General features: G+C 45.5%; 1 protein-coding gene across 1 annotated transcript; it reads left to right on the top strand.

Moving 5' to 3' along the window:
• The first annotated feature begins 3,446 nt into the window (after positions 1–3,446).
• On the top strand, positions 3,447–12,457 carry LOC118247151 (G-protein coupled receptor 55-like). Its single transcript, XM_050712596.1, is given in 4 exon segments — positions 3,447–3,549; positions 10,856–10,908; positions 10,910–10,935; positions 11,482–12,457. Coding segments are annotated over 4 exon segments (1,158 nt in total).
• Positions 12,458–13,375: the final 918 nt, after the last annotated feature.

Here is a 13,375-nt window from a genome sequence, read left to right as displayed (position 1 = left end):
GAATTAATGAGTATGAAAAGTCTTAAGAGTACCATATAAAGGTACAACATCAGCAGTTAAATGAATATTTTCAGTCAAGAAGACTAGAAATTAGTACAGTTCGGTTGGAAGGGACCTACAAAGATCATCAAGTTGGATTTGGTGATCTTAGAGGTCTTTTCCAACCTAAATGATTCCCTGATTCTATGAGTCCAACTGCCTCACCAGACCTTTTTAAACTCACGGTGAATGCTCTTTGATGAAAGCCCTTTAAACCTTTCTCTGAAGGCACAGGAAAAACAAAACAGAAAAAAGGCACAGAGAGGTGCAGGCTCCCTCAGCCTGCAGGCCCAGCCCTCTGAGGCAAGCAGGAGATGACCCGAGGAAAGAAGAAAAGGGAGATGCCACAAGGGAGGGGGCAAGAGCAGGGGCTCTCCCTTCCTTTGGTTGAAACTCGAGTTGTGGTGCCATGTAGATCCCCTTCCATAGGGGCTACATATCTAACTATGCATACATACAACAACATACAGCTACACGGATGTATACAGGCTACCTTAGAGTACAGGCGACATGAACTTCGTGCCACCTGTAGCGAGGAGAGATGGAAACACATAGAGAAAGGACATAAAGTCAGAAAATCCCCCACAATTTCAGCTGACTCCTGTGAAGTTTTTATAATGAAAATTCATATGTTCAGCTTTTTTTTTCCCCCAATCTTTGGATGCCTACCGGCATGAGTAAATGAATCATGAACAATGGAAAGGTAGATCCAAGGCAAAGCTGAACCAAAGGGGCAACATTTGGGTGATGAAATGCCCACTCAGCTTGCCTAGGGCTCATGAGACCCAGGGCAGCAGAGTGGATGCTCAGCTGTGCTGGCGTGCCCTGTCCTTACAATCTGGTGTATGTGCCACACTAGGAACGTGAAGAGGTGAAAGGCCATCAGACCCCTTACCTCCCTCCTTCCTCTCCTTCCCAATGTGTCCTGTCATTCCCTACAAGCACACACAGACAGACAGACAGACAGCAAGAAGATCCATCACTTCTGCTTCAGTCTCCTGCAGTCCTAAGGAGTCTGTCTTACAGAGAAAAAATAGTCAAAAACAGCCCTAAATTTTGCTCTTCTGAATAATTAGGAGTACTAAAAAGCATAACAAATATCAGCCTAAGCAATAACATGGAAAGCCTTTACTTACAAACGTGACAGAAATCAACCACTTCAATAGTATAAAAATTAAAAATCTATTAAATTGCATTGTTCATGTCTCAAAGCCAAGAACTTACTGGGATCCAATGGGATAATACAACATGGTGAAACAATGGGTATTGGGAAGAACTGCTTCCCTTAAAACTGGTTATGTTATGGGTTATTGCTTGAGACTTTTCTTTCCCCTGCAGTACAGGGGGCTTAGATGATTAAACACACCACTCGCTGAATGCTTTTCTGGAACATATTGTTAAGTCTGTCAGTTTCTTGCAGTTCAAGAAATGCTTTTCTAAGGATAACATGACAGTAAAATACTTCTGTCTCTATTGCCTCACAAACATTAAACCTCATAAGTTCCTCATTTTATAGGTAAACCAACATTAAGCAACATTCACACTGCCAAACCATGGGGCCATTGTTTGGCCAGCTGCTTTTTCAGGCATTTTTGTCCCCTGCTTTGGTTTACCACACAGCTCCAGAAGTACTTGTGCCAGCCAGCAAGTCAGGAACAAGCCAGCAACCACTGCTCAAATTGCTTCACCAAGTCCTGGCCAACACGTGCCATTGGGGTCTCAGCTCCTATCCCCAATGTCCTGCAGAACAGCCCCTCTCTGCCCTGTCCCTAGAGGAGTTCTCCTCCCCATCAGTCTTTGCAAGTGAAGATGCCCATGAGATCATCAATCAATGGCTTTTAAAGGCTTTTGTGTTCAAAGTAGGGTTGGAACCTCAGAGTTCCCTTTCTGAGCCCAAATGTAGTTACCGCTCTGTAGCTGGGTTGAGAAGAGACAGCAGCTCAGAAGCCAGCTCTTGAAAAAGTACCTGAATCCTAACACAAAATGGCACCAATGACAAGGGACACAAAACCAATGACAAGAAGGGACTCAAAGCTATTGGAAGGCTTCCTCTTCCTTTGCTTCTCATCTGAACATGACTGGGATGAGGGAATGGACTTCCCTCCACATAACCTTCTTGCTGTTAGCAGCCAAAGCTAAAAAAAAAAAAGCTATCGTGCAGCGCATAAAAAAAATAAAAAACCCACCACTTAAAAAATATCACATCAAAGGCAAGAAAATTAGAAATGTGTGAAAAGGAAACAAAAATGCGCAGGCTATTTCAGACAATTTTCTGTGATTCAGAAACATGTGGGATGCCACACGCATTTTCACATAGGGGAAAGCAAGTGTTTAACACCACTGCTTAACCGTAGTCTAAAAACCAGCAGCAGCACTGCAGTAGGCTTTAGCGTAACCAGACCGGTGTTTTGGTGCCTGCGCTTGTCATGAGAAACTTTGCTGGTTAGGCACAGCACAAAAAGAAAAAAAAAAAAAAAGAAAAGAAAAGAAATAAAACCTTCTACTAAATGCACAAGAGATTCTTAGTCAAAGAAAACAAATATTTCAAATTACAAATTTTCCAAGCTAGAGCATTTTAAAGGGAGTAATAATGGAAAAAGGAATGATGAATTATGAGTGTTCAGAAAATTTTCACATCAGGTAACTAAACAGTAATTGTTTCTGCACAAACACCACGCCATCAACACCCCTACAATAGTGCAGGATCTGCTTGAAGGACACCAGTTCCTGAGTTCAGCTAGGGAAAAAAGGAGGGAGAGAAAGAAATTCTTCTCTTAATCCTTGCTGAAATCTGCATGCGACATAACTGCAGAGACTTTATGCTTTTAACACCTATACACAGTCTCTCTCTAAATAAAATGTTCTTGAAGTTAAATAAACAGATTGAAAAATTCAAATGAATGAAGAGAACATATATATGGAAAATGACATGAAATACATGTTGCCTTTCTTCATTACTTCTTTTGCATGTTGATACACAGCTTCAACACAGTTAAGAAATGCACTTACCAGCTGAGAATAGTTAATTCTCCATATGAAAGGGCAGACGCACCAATCATTTCTGAAGACTGCAGGACTTCCTGAAGGAGTGTGAACATCCAGACATGACTGAGGCAGTGCTGTCTCTCCTGGGCTGCAGACACGGAGATGGTCCCTGGGTAGGAACTATCTAAAAAGAGAGTTGGCCTCTGTGAGGATTTGGATTTGGGAAACTGCACTCCACTGCAAATGTTTTGTATCACCTTTGGAAAGTCCTTTTGCCTCTATCTCTGCTTCGATTTCCTATGTGTAAAATCGAAAAGATAACAGACCCTACCACTGTCACCAGGATGAACGACACCAGAACAGTTATATTTAGGAGAGGATGGAAACCCCCAGACTTGAGGGCCTGACCGTGCAAGTCCACCATGGTGCACTGCAATGTCCTGCGCAGACACTCTAAAATCACCCTAAAAATGGCCTGGTTCGGCACAATGAACACCAACCACATCAGCACAGCGCTTGGCAGAGGTAACGTTTGATCAACAAGTTATAAGGTTAGCAAAGCACCAAACTGACAGGTCCAGACTAGAAGACAGTGAATTTTATTAACAACCAAATCCTCTGTGTACTGTAACTGCGGTGATAGCAAAGAAGTTAAATCCAACGAGTACGTCAATATAGAATAAACATGTGCCTTGCTGCTGGCCTGTTAAGTTCGTAGTATGCCACAACTTGACATTTAGCACAATAGCAGCACACACAGCTTGGATAATGAAATAATAAAGCAGGACACAGAAAAGTAAAATGATTTTTTTTAAAAAAAAGAACAAAACCCAATGAAACAGTTTTTTTGTTGTTGTTTTTTTTTTTTTCAAGTAAGTCTTTTGGAAACTGTATCATTTTGTTGTAAAAATATTTTCCTTGGGGGTTATGTTTTCAACATAAATTCCGGGAAAAGTGGTGTTGCCAAATTCTGACTGCTGTAACTGCATCTCTAATTCATCTTCTCATGTTAGTTATCTAACAAAATTCACTTGGAGACTTGCTGTCCTGCAGTTTCTGCCACCTTAGGAAGACCAGAAACCACAATTCAGCTGGCAACCTACCTACTTTTTCTGTCAGTTCTAACATACAAACTACCTCTACTAAATGCTGGAAAAATTAAGTGGTAGTATCATAGACTGCTTTTTGTTTGTTTTTAAGAATTGCTCGTGTTGTTAGGTAATACAATTCATAGTTATCTAACTGGTTTCCTAAAATACTAAAGAAACTATTATATGTATTTTTTCAACATTAAAATGCTAGCTTTGTCTGCTAAATATACACAGGTTAAATGCACAGCAGGGATCTAAAAGACCTCAGCAGAAAAACACTATGGGAAATGGGAAGAAGAAAGTCACTAGCAGAACCTGAGGGAGCCTTTATGACCACCCTTTCCTTATTTTTTAAGCTGCTTACTGCTGGAAGTACTGTCAGCAGTAGGATCCCAGTTTCTTACGTTCTTCCCCTAAATATCCACTGCTGCTGGCTTCAGCCAAAGACAGGACGCCCTATTAGAAGCATTTTTTCTCTTACCTAAAATGACTCTTAGGTTCTTGCTCAGTTAACTATTTTCTCACAATGACTTTCAATGACCTTCAGGCTGCAGTAACAATTTCTCACACTCCACACACACACACACACACTGTGCTATTTCACAGGCCCCCAGAAATGAGGCATGGAAAAGTGACCTTTCCCATTGAGAACAAATGTCACGTGGGGGCTGACTGAGACTCTCCTGGTCACCACAGGCTGGACACTGGTGGGACGCAGTCCCTTGCTAATACGAGCAGCTCAGTTGGCTCAAAATGTGTACAGGCACCTTTTGGAAAGGATGCTCATTATGCAGCTACCTTCCTAGAGTGGTATGTGCACTTTGGCTCTCTGAAAAAACAAAATGAAATCTTCTTGACCATCTTCAGTAACAGACTTTTTCCCACCTTGCAAAATTACAGCTGAAGTGCTTGCCTTTGTCAGGCTAGGGGCAGGAGTTTTATGAGTTGGAGGTTTGTATGATGTGCTGGGAAATAGTTGAGTTACGAAAAAAAGTGCTGTTTCAGGACTTTCAAAGGTAAATATGACTTGAAGACAAATGTAGCTAATGGTTTGAGCAGGAAAAAAAAATAGCAAATTACCTTTGAAGTGTCAAAATGACTCAGTCATTAGGCTGGAAAGAGGCGTAGTCCGTGCTGTGGTGTGCGGGGCCCTCAACTGGGGTGTGCCAGCGCTGCCTGGGTGCCTGCTCTGCCGAGCAGGAGAGCACCCAAAGGTGCAAAAGCAGCATCAGGACAGGCAGACCTCCGCCACGCTGGCACCAGCTGGTGCTGCGGCTGCAGAGCTGCCAGAACAAGCATGTAGCGGAACTCCTGAGCTGCCTGGGTGTTTCATCAGAACATAGAAGACCGAGAAAAAATGTTTATTTTCCTTTCAGTTTATTCAGATTCCACTGGTTTCAAGCTTCATCAGTCTCAGAGCACTGAGGCAGAAAACACCCCTCCTGCTGACATGTCCTCGGGAGTCCCACAGGAGCATTCCCAGCTGATATCTCTGCTGAAATCGAGCCATCCATCCCAACAAATACTAGATCGCCTCACAACTAAACATGCCAGAGCTCAAAGAGAGAGATCAGCTCAGCTACTCTCCCAGGCAGCAGGTTTGGCTCCTCCACCATTGAAGGACCCTTCTCATCGAGATACTCGTGGTCCTGCTGCACAGCCAGTTTGCAGGTTCCTCCATAGGCTGGCGAGGAGGCCAGCACCTGGGGCAGACCTCTGTAAGCACAGCAGCTTTCTGCCCTCGCCAGCCACCGGTGGGCAACACTTAAGGTCACCTCTTCCACAAGAAACCTCCATTTCATCTGTTTTTGTGCTCCTGCCCTCTCTGCTCACCACCAAGGGCCAAGCATTTGGCTCTCCCCGTGCTCTTCACTCCTGGGCCATGCACAGTGTGGGCAGTGGAACAAACACAAAGGCTGGTGAATGAGGAGAACCCAGTGCTTGGCTGGTGGGGGTAGCTGCGAGATAGGCTGCCTGAGCTATGGGATAAACCGTTCCTCCTTGTGACCAGACACGGAGGCTGAGACAGCACAGGACTGAAGCCACGTTTCTAATTTCCGCTGCAACCACGAGAGGGAGCAACTCAATAACAAATGGCTCTGCACAGCCTGCTTGTAGGGAACGGTGTACTTCCTCGAGTCCTGGCTCAGCCGGAGGTTTCAGGTACTCCTGGTGGGATGCTGTGGCCCGAGGTCAGGATGTGGCCCGTGTCTCAGGACGGGTAGGAACAAATTCCAAAAGCCTCCTGGTCCCAGGTGGGATGGAGGGAGAGGTTGTTGTTCGTGGGTACCACCCAACAAGGCCTCATGGCAGGACCAAGGAGGTCAGGCAGGCTCTCAGCCCCTCTTGGCAATCCTAGCCACACACTCTCTTGCAGTAAAAGCTTCCACAGGACCATCCTAAGGCTCTGCACATTGCTATCTTGTGGCCTCTGTCTACCAGCCTGCTGCTGTTCCCTCCTGGCTGGCTCCTGAAGCTGCCTCCCCAGCACAGCCCTTCCAAAGAATAGAAAATCCAGGGGCCTGGGGACATGGGAGGACAGGGGGAGGTGAAAGAAACTGACAATTGGAAAAGATGTTGAAGGGCATCTGAGGGAAATCAAGGAGGAAAGTAAGGGGGCCACAGTAGTGGATCCTCTCCTCAAGCAGAACAATTATTTTTCTCACTGATTAGACCCTGATTTGAATTAACAGAAAAACACCATGTCTCCACTGCACAATCCTGTGTTGTGCAACTGTTACTGATTTGGCTCCCAGACTGGAAGCAGCTCAGCAGCTCCAGCGCCATACTGACATCCTCCCTGAGAGCCAGGACCACCAGCTGAAGACCCAAGACCACGGCCGTGCTGCCTGTGGTGCAGTCCAGTGCCTGAGGCCAGCAGCTGGCCAGCAGCACCTCAGGATGGCTGGCACAGCTCGGCACTGCAAGGGGAAAGCTGGCCCCAAGGGCGAGCGCAGGGAACCAGCAGGGCTTCACCAGGGCCACCTGCACGGCCTGAAGGGAAGACGTATGAGCAGAATCCGTGGAGATATGGCAAAGTCATCAAGGCAAGTCAAAAACACGTGTGAAATGACTCCTTCTTCAGGAAAAAGGAACAAGGTGGCACATTCAGCATCAGGTGGTGTCATCAGTGACATGCAAAGAGGTGCCAAAAACAGAGTTTGCAGGGTGCAGCCCTCTTCTCCCCACCATGCAGCAAACCAGGCTGCAAGAAGGGAGTTGGCACACTTGGTCTTGAGGTCCTACTGAAGAGTCACAGCCCATGAGCACAGAGGAGGGCCTATGGTGAGAAACGGAAGGTACCTTGCCGGCCCACAGCTTCCTCAGCCCCGCATCACAAGTTAGGTTTTTCATCAACAGCCTGAGAGTCCTTCATGGACTATCCCAACCTTTCTGTACATTACTCACACTATTTCATTTCCCCTTTGCCACCAACCCTCAGGATAACTTTTTTCCACACTCAGTTTTGAAGGGAGAGAACGGAGAGGAGCCTTCATACCTCATCCATGTGCACTGGTACCACCTGCATGCTGTCCTGGCCATTCTTTCTCAGAATCCTCCCTAGAAAGCTTCCCAGGACGTTCGCTGGAGAGAAGAAAGGAGGTAAAAAAGGAAAAAGAAAAAAAAAAACATCCTGGCCCTTGATACTGGCTGGATTGTGGTGTGCCAAGAACAACCGTGGCGTTGCTGCTTCCTCATCCTCCCCTTTCCAAAGCATCTTTCTCCAGACATGCCATGCAGCCACATAAGGCTTTTGGCCAAGCATACGTGCTTCTGGGCAGCCTCTGGCGAGGCAAGCAGCACTTAGGTAGCATGAGAACATACGTACCAAAGGGAATATGAGAGAGAACAGAAAACCTCAAGTACATGAGGGGAAATCCATGCAACGGGGGAAAAGAACACACTCTATAAGCACCGGTGGCCGTAAGGACTGGCATTTGCAAACACAGGACAAGGGCAGGAGCACAATCTGGTCTGTGATGGCGGGGCTCCCATCCCATGCTCACGGCAAGGCTGCCTCAGGCCCCTGATGCCTCCTCAGGGTAGTGGTGTCTGCCTGTGGATTATTTTTAAACATCCAAAATGCAGTGTTACAAGACCACAATGGGATTAATAGAAGTGAAACCTAGTTGAGGACAAGATGAGTTATTTTTCACCACCGCCCCCCCCCCCCTTTTTTTTTTAACCTTGAGTCACATCAACTAAAATACCACACAGAAACCCCAAGGTACTATTTTTTTCCCCTCTTCCCCAACAGATGCACAGTTTTTATTCAGCCAAGACAATCCTTGGTTTTGATATTTACGGGATAGGCAGAAGATCAAGCAAAACCACCTCCTTAGCCCTTCTTTCCATCTTCGGTAAGAAGATTGCAAAAATGCATGCAACGGGCAAAAAAAATCTTTTTCCTGTTGCCCCTGAACAAAAGCAGCACCTGACACTCTCCGTAGGTACATTCCCTGCTAGTAGTATAAACAGGTTTAAGAATAACTGTTTTTTTTCTTCTTCTTCTTAAACACCAATTGAAAATGAACATATCAAATCACCACTGAAAACAGAGAATTTCTTTTTCCGTTCCGGTATCATGAAAAGTAAGAGAAATTGACAGCAATAGCTCAGGGTTCAGCGCTTAAAGCACAAACATTTTAACAGCTAACACTCTACTAACAGATGTTACATACAACCCCTAAAATCCTGTTTGTAGAAAAAAAAATCACAAAGGTCTGCAGGGCCAGAATTCCTTTCTCTGTTACCAGAAACTGTTCTGAATGGGTGACTCAGAGAGACGCGAGCCCCGCAAAGCAATCTGTTTACATCCTTAAATGAGCTGTGTGTGACACACTACGTACATAGCGCGTATGTGCAGCCAGCGTGGGGAAACCATTGCTGTAATGGAAGTGTGATGACATGAAAAGCAGCAGCTCTTCATGCTTTCTAACATCAGCACTGACTGTCACTTTGCATGCAGCTCACTCTGCAGCCTTCAAAGAAAACACGAGACTCAAGAATACTACAAGCCAAGAAGGAGGAAAAGTCCAGGAAGAGAACTACAGTGCTAGAGAAAGCCCAAAGGTAAGATGACCAGAGATAATATTTCATTGTAGGGAAACCTTACCTTAGAAGCTTTCTTTTCTTCTTCTTGCTACAAGATCTGAAAACAAAATATATTTTACATAATTTGGTTTTCTTATAGCATATTGACTTTTTTTTTTTTTTTTTTAAAGAATGAACATAGCTACCCTTTGACATTTCCTTCGTTTGTTTAGAAACCAACATGACAGGCTATGAAATGCCTTTTTATCGTAACTAAATTTTTCTCAAGTAAAAACCTTGGTAAGAAGCTGAAATAAAAGGAATGAAGGAAAAAAAGCACTAATGAAATCTCCTACAGGGGCAATGAAGTAAGGGACTTTGTTGATATTTATAACTTTTCAGGAATTCCTTAATTAACTTTTCATCCCTTCGGCTCTCAGTAGTGGGTTCCCCCCCCTCCCAGCATTAAAAGGCCTTGCAGTGCTTCACATGAGGAGTGGGACCTCCACAGGGAGAGCAGCACACTGTGTCGGCGAGCCCAGGCCACCCTTCTGCACAATGCAGCACAGGCTGTCAGCATAACCCCACCTGAATCTGAAGGCTCAGTGACACAACACAGCTCCCAACAAAACCCCAAGCCTCAAGGCTGCAGGAGGGCTGAACTCCCGGGCACTGAACATCACTGGGGATGCTTCTCCCTTCCAGCCACCCAGATTCCCCCAAGCGCAGGCTTTCCTGTCCTTTTTTATTTGGGCAAGGGATTTTCTTCATTTCCCCTCAAACTTCCCTCAGTCCCTCGCAGACGGCGGCAGAGCAGGCGCTACTGATGGGGCTGCTGCCCCTCTGAGCCATGTCCCCCCATGCTTTACGGGCAGTGGTGCTCTGCCACGAAGGAGGCCACAAAGTGCTTTACACAGCCAGCAGCACTGCCAGGTGGGGCTGCACACCTGGGCAGGCAGCCTGAATAAACCCTGTGCCTGCTGCAGCAACACACAGCCTGCGGACCCCTGCGTCTGACCCCAGCAGAGGTGTGCTTTCCTGCACCTGCAGCCCTGCCAGCAGCTTGTTCTCCTCATCAGGCTGGGTTTCTGGGACTGGCTTTCTCATTTCTGTAGCATAAACTAGCAAACTTACAGAATCATATAACTTGGCATCTGTGTGTTCTCAAGGAGCAAACTGCCAACCTTCTCTTGCTTTCTAATTGCTAGTTTTTGTCCAAGAATTGCATTTTCTTTATGCTGATCTTTCTCTTAAAGCAGAGCACAGGAGAGCTTACCTCTGAAATATCAAGGAAGTGACTTGATCTGCAGAACAGGAGCTTTTACTGCACAGCTGATGACAGGTTTCCCAATCTGAAATAAAACATCAAGATCAGTAACTCCTGTAGGAAAGGCACCATGTCAAAGTAATAACAGCTATGGAGCACCAGATGAGGGTGATTTCTGAGCACTAGCAGAAAGATCTTTAAAAGGATTTATTTACAGGTTACATTTGCTGTGAAAGAAATGGCTAACAAAGAACCAGGTATTCCCTTGTATTTGCATTTGTAAGTGATTCTAGCTGAGACCAGGACTGCAGAAACCAATGAGAGCCTTCCTGGTCCTTATCAGGAGAGTCTGAGGGCAGGATCAAACCAGCACCCTTCCTCTAAAAGAGAGAATTACTTTGTGACCCCTGCTCAGCTGTGTCTACCTCAACATTTTTAGTCCCCTCTTTGTGGAGGGAGGGAAATCTCTGTACTTTTGCTGCCACCTCTATTTCAGCAGACAGCAGTTTATCAGCTGTGGTAAGTCTGGCTGATTTAAACAAATGCTTGGGTTCTTAAGTCTCATTTTTCTTCTGGAGACTGTAACTGTTTGAGTTCTTCACATTAATAAATATGAGGAACCCTTGTGCTCTTGGCTCCCCAAGGTCTCTTGTGATAGCTTGATCCCAGAAACCTGATGTGGCTAATTGCCTCCATTTCTTTAGTTCATGTAATCCCGAAAGGAGGGGCTGGTGCCCTGTGTTTCCACAGGGATCACACCATTCCATGGGGATGGTGCAGACACTTCCATACTCTGCCTAGCCTAGTTCCGGGTAGTGGGTAGTAGTGCAAGCAGGGCTTGGACCCCAGAAAGCCTTGCTCCTCCTTGAGGTACAACCTTGCTCTAAGATCCCTTGGGCACAGTAACTCCATGTTACTGGGAGCTGCAATTTAGCACGCACAAGCCCGAGATGAAAAAGCATCTCCAGGTCTGTGGACACCTACAGACCTCATTGGCCTTTGTACCAGGTCTTAAATGTGATCTTCGTTCTTCCTTGTGGTGAAGGTGATTTTCTTCTCTTGCAGTATGCCTGGAGATATGAATCACAACAGTACCAACAACATCAGCCCCGAAGTAGAACTGTTCCAGCTGATCATGTACACTCCCACGTTTACCCTGGGATTGCTGTTCAATGTGATGGCATTGTCGTTCCTGTTTTTTAAGGCTAAAAAGCTGTCAGAATCTACAGTCTATATGATAGCCCTCATCTTCCTGGATACTTTGCTGCTGTTCACTCTTCCATTTAAAATCATTTCCTATCACCATCCAAACACGTGGGAATTGGGGTCTGTGTTTTGCTCCATCTTGGAGAGTCTTTACTTTGTAAACATGTATGGCAGCATCCTCATCTCCCTCTGCATCTGCATAGATCGCTACATTGCTATTGGGCACCCTTTCACGGCTCCCACCCTGCGATCCACCAAGAAAGCTGCTGTGGTCTGTGCTGTCATCTGCCTGGGGGTCTCAGCTGGAACTGTCTCTACTTTCCAATTGCATGAAGAGGGCCACAACATCTCATCCTGCTTCCATAACTTCTCCAAAAGCACATGGGAAAACACAGCCCTGTTCAGCGCCCTGGAGACCACCTTCCTTGGCAGCATGACAGCCATGGCCTTCTGCACCATTCAGATCGTCAGATGTCTGAGAAAGCGCAGGAAACCAGACAACCCCCAAACGTATGCCACCAGAGCAGAGAAGATAGTAGTGGCAAACTTCATCACGTTTTTGGTCTGTTTCACACCTTACCATGTGACATTCTTCCTGTACTTTTTGGTGAAGAATGGCATCATGCACATGGCTTCTCAGCCAAAGCTACGAGACATCCTTCAAATCACCCTTTGCTGGGCAAACCTGAACTGCTGTCTGGATGGGGTCTGTTATTATTTTGTTTTAAAGGAGTCCTTGGAAAGCCCGTTACAAAAGAGTGAAAGAACAGCCAGAAAAAAGCTTGATCCACATGCTACATTTGGAGATGCTTTCACGAAAACAACAGGATCCTGAACTACTTATCTAAATTATTTAAATATTCAAATCTGAAAATATTTCACAAAAAAAAAAAGACAGAATGAACTCCATTCCCAGGAGGCTGCTCCTAACTTATTTCCTTCCCATCCATAATGTTTTATGTTGGCATTTCTGGAAAACAGAAATGGATTTTTTTCCCATAAATGGTTACGCATATCTCTTTGGATTTGATTCCTCTTTATTTGGGGGGGGGTTGGGGGAGGGAAGTGTTGTCTTGTACATGGTGGCATTTCTTACCCTCCCTGTCCACACTACACCTGCAATCCCCATAAGCCTTCAGTAACTACAGACTTGGGTTGCAAAAAAAACCAGAGATTTGGAGTTTATGGCAAAAGGCTGCCGACTAAATTCTGTTGCCTCTCCTGCCCCGATGACATATGCTTACATTCACACACACATACGCGTGCCAGTTTTAGATTTGCATGTTATTTAAAAAATGTGATCGTAACTCTAAATCCAAAGGCAGCTTTAGGTTAACATGGGCACAGCAAGACCTCTGTGCCGTTCTTCCAATGGCTGACTTGCTGCGCAAAGTGCAGTCCTTTTTATACAAACCCTGCCTCCACCACTTCGCACTTCTAACTAATATTGCAATGACCCCAAGTCCCAGGTAGCTCAGATTTATAGACTATCCCAGTTCCAGATTTCCTCACCAGCTCCTCTCCTTGCAGACTTTTCACATATTTGTTCCTTCCTGCTTGGCTACAAAACTAGTTTCATGAACAGAGCCAAACCAAACAAAAGCATGCAATAAAAAGCCTGAGCCCAGCGTAGCAGCAAACACGTGAATCTGAAGAAACAACCCCCACTTTGCTGGGGAGTAAGATAAGAGTAGCTCTGATCCCCAGAGCAGCAGCCTGCACCATTGCACCCCAGGGGAAAGCAACCTTTCAG

This window comes from Cygnus atratus, chromosome 9 (assembly GCF_013377495.2).
Source record: "Cygnus atratus isolate AKBS03 ecotype Queensland, Australia chromosome 9, CAtr_DNAZoo_HiC_assembly, whole genome shotgun sequence".
NCBI lineage: Eukaryota > Metazoa > Chordata > Aves > Anseriformes > Anatidae > Cygnus > Cygnus atratus.
Note: the sequence above shows the minus strand (reverse complement) of the source record. Positions and strands in the feature narration are given on the sequence as shown.